At 41.0% G+C, this 3,375-nt stretch overlaps 1 protein-coding gene across 1 annotated transcript; it reads right to left on the minus strand.

The window, feature by feature from the left end:
- Nucleotides 1-1,148: 1,148 nt before the first annotated feature.
- Nucleotides 1,149-2,320, minus strand: LOC133875534 (ethylene-responsive transcription factor 3-like). The gene has a single exon (XM_062313701.1). It carries the CDS (start codon nucleotides 1,999-2,001, stop codon nucleotides 1,297-1,299), a length of 705 nt encoding a protein of 234 aa, XP_062169685.1. The 5' UTR covers nucleotides 2,002-2,320; the 3' UTR covers nucleotides 1,149-1,296.
- Between the last annotated feature and the right edge of the window lie 1,055 nt (nucleotides 2,321-3,375).

Consider the following 3,375-nt stretch of genomic DNA (forward strand, 5'->3'; position numbering starts at 1 on the left):
TTACAAGGTTAGAGTTTAGGGTAAACGAGTTTGCGAGTTGACTCGTTTAATTATCGGGTCACCATCCAACCCGTTTACGACCCATCAACCCGTTTAGCTGCTAATTGTGTTGAGTTTGTGTTAGCCTAAAACAAGCTGGCAGGTCAATCGGGTGAGCCCAATCCCAATACGGCAACTCGAATTGCCAACCTTAATTATCAAGATAATATAGAACTTATTCATTAAAATATGTAATATTTCTTCTTATTAATTGTTTTGATCCTCTCTAATGAAAAAACTCAACATCATCTATACTCTAGATAAAATATTTGATACCCCTAAACATGCCAAAAGAGCACCCGAAGAGTACACAAGATTTTCAATATATGATAAAGTTAGAAAGAAAATGATTTGTGTGACATCAAAGAATTTTTTGATTAAAATTTAATTTTTTTTTTTATTGAAAAGTGATTGCTGGAAGACGGTTTCGGCCCCCGTGTATCAAGTCTCCTAAAACCCACATTGATATTTCTCATATAAATAGATATAAATGAAAAAAGAAAAAAAATTGCTTTATGGATGCATATATTTCCCAGTAATCAAAGTGACAAAGGAAGCTGCGAGGATGTTCCCCGTCTAGTCCAAGTTCAAAAATGGGCAACAAGGTGAAGCGATGGATGAAACAACAACCACCCCACAGCCACAACCGTTGAACCCAACCAAACGTGGGGCTAACTTCACAAGGACACAACAACTTCCCATTCTAAGGTTTATGCAGACAAGAAACACAGAACATGTACCTAAATTTGCTAGGAAAAAAACTCTTTCAACCATACATTCCTTTCTCTTCACATTTTTCCTTCTGGTGAAATTGCTGCTAATAACCTCACATTTGTGTACCTCTTGATCGCCAAAGATCTAAATCACCCACATGACACAAGCAAATCAAACAAAAAAAATTGGAGACTTTGATTTTCTTTTCTGGCGTAACTAAATCAGATAATAGAGCAATAATGCTTTTTACAGGGATGAGTGAAGAACCCCACATCTCATAAAAATAAGAACATCATACATGCTAAAATTTAGAAAAATAAAATAAAGAGAGAGAGAAAGAGAGAGGTAATTTCATCAAACACCATGCGAGCGTCGTCTCGTAGAGATTCAGATCGTTTAATAATATAATTTTATCTCATAAATTCTTTTTTTTCGCATTTAAAAAGGATAAAAAAGAGAGATAGAAGGAACAAAAATTAAAGTAAAAATCATGGATCATCATCACCATCATAATCATAATCATATTCATCGTCATGGTAATAATTAGAGACACAAGGCGGTGCACTGAAGATCATCACCCGCAAGGTCAACGCCATCCAACGGTGGAAAATTCAGATCGAACGGCAGGGGAGGCTGCCGGCGCGAGGACGACGCGATGTCACCGTCGTTGTCGACGACCGAAGACGAGGAGTCGCAGTCGCTGTGGCAGTCCTCGGGGACCACCGGGGGCGGCCTCGGCAGCCGTTTCCGCGTCGCTAGACCTGGCGCGGCCTGCTGCGTGTGCTGCTGCGGCGCCCTAGGCCCGCTGAACGACTCGACCGTGCTGCTCATGCTGCTGGAGGCCGGCCTCTGGGGGTCCATAATCTGGTGCCCCTGAAACCCATCGTCCATCCCGTACAACCGGTGGTGATGATTGTGGTCCATAAACGCACCGTTTTGGTTCGGATTTAGGGGCGAGAAATACGTGGAGTTGGAGAGAGGGAAGTTGGTCTTGGCCTTGGGGCCACGGAGGGTCCGAGCCGCTGTGTCGTAGGCTCGCGCGGCGTCCTCCGCTGAGTCGAACGTTCCGAGCCAGACCCGAGTCTTCTTCCATGGGTCTCTGATCTCGGCCGCGAATCTTCCCCACGGTCTCTTCCTCACGCCCCTGTACCGTGGTTCTTTGCCTATATTCCTCATCTCCGATCCTCCTGTAGCCGCCGCGGCCACTGCGGCCAATTTATTAGCCGCCGGTCCTCTCCCTCTCCCCATGATTCCCCAAAAACAAAAGAGAATCGAAAACAAACAAAAAAATAGATTTACAATCAATCAAGCTCTCAAGCTTGGTTTGTAGAACTGGGTTTGGGGAGATTAGAACGAAGCTAACATGATTGAAGACGCGGAGAGAGAGAGAGAGAGAGACAAGGAGAGAGGGAGAAGGAGAGGGATGGGGTGGGAAGGAAATGGAGGGCACCAGGAGCACCACCTTCTCTTCTACAAAAAAAAAAAACTAAATAAATAAATAAAATGATTTTTATTATTTAATTTAAAAATTGTTTGGTTTCTCTGGCTGGAATGGCTTTTCCTTCTTTTGCTTTCTCGATTTCTCTACCCTTCTCTCGCCCCCACAAACCGACCCGGGCTCTGATTGCTTGCTGCTGCTTTATGGATTTTATTTTGGTCATAATAATCTAATGGGTAGAAATGACGGGAAAGTCCTTGGCAGTATTATTTAATGTTCTACCAGTAAATCGCCTCTGTGAATGCTGCTTCCTTTACGTGTCATGTCTCTTTCCTTCTCTCTGCCTTCACCGGGCGTATTTGGTTTTGGGTTGGTGATTGTAATAATAACGGGAGGGTGAATCAGAAATGCCCCCATTTATGACTCGGTCTTGGACACAAAAACAAACCAGAAGATTTTTCTTTTTTTCTTTTTTTCTTTTTTTCTTTTTTTCTTTTTTTCTTCTTCTTTTTCTTTTCAAGTATTTCGGCCAGGCCCAGGCCCACCGTAGTAGCATGATCTCACTCGATTTAATTAATACTTCGCATTTTCTCTTTACTTTTTTTATTATTATTATTATTGTCTACAATATTGCTCTTGACAACTCATCTCCCATCTCTTAGTGCTTTTGGGAATTAATGGAATAACTGTAACCTCTAATCTCAAGACAAAGCATAAATAATTTTTAAATCTTTTTGTATTATTTTTTAGGTATTTTTTTTATTATATTTATTGACTTTCATCCACTTTCTTTTTTCTTTGAAATTATTCAACTAATAAATTTTAGTTTGTCATGATTTTAAATCAATTTACGTTTGTAAATGTTAGAAAAAAAAATTGTTTCACGGTGTAGGCCGGCGAGCGATGATTCCGCCGCTTAAGTAAGGAAGCGTTTGGAAAACAATTCAGAATAAACAGGACAAAGTTTTCGGAAAGTACCAAAAGTTCCTATTACCTAGTTGTGGGTTGCCTTTTATGATAGCCTACCATCAATTAACAACCGTAAGCTCCTACATGATCATTCTTTCGAGGGTAATTCATCTCATATTTGTCTATACTACAACACCCGATACTTAAGGTCCGAGGCATGTGGATTTGGTTATAAATGTGGCTTAGATGCACGAAAATGGCCAAGCATTGCGGAA

Source organism: Alnus glutinosa, chromosome 8, assembly GCF_958979055.1.
Source record: "Alnus glutinosa chromosome 8, dhAlnGlut1.1, whole genome shotgun sequence".
NCBI lineage: Eukaryota > Viridiplantae > Streptophyta > Magnoliopsida > Fagales > Betulaceae > Alnus > Alnus glutinosa.

Bases quoted from the DNA above. Each gene is read 5' to 3' on its own strand.
- LOC133875534 (XM_062313701.1), bottom strand. From the start codon at position 2,001: ATGGGGAGAGGGAGAGGACCGGCGGCTAATAAATTGGCCGCAGTGGCC.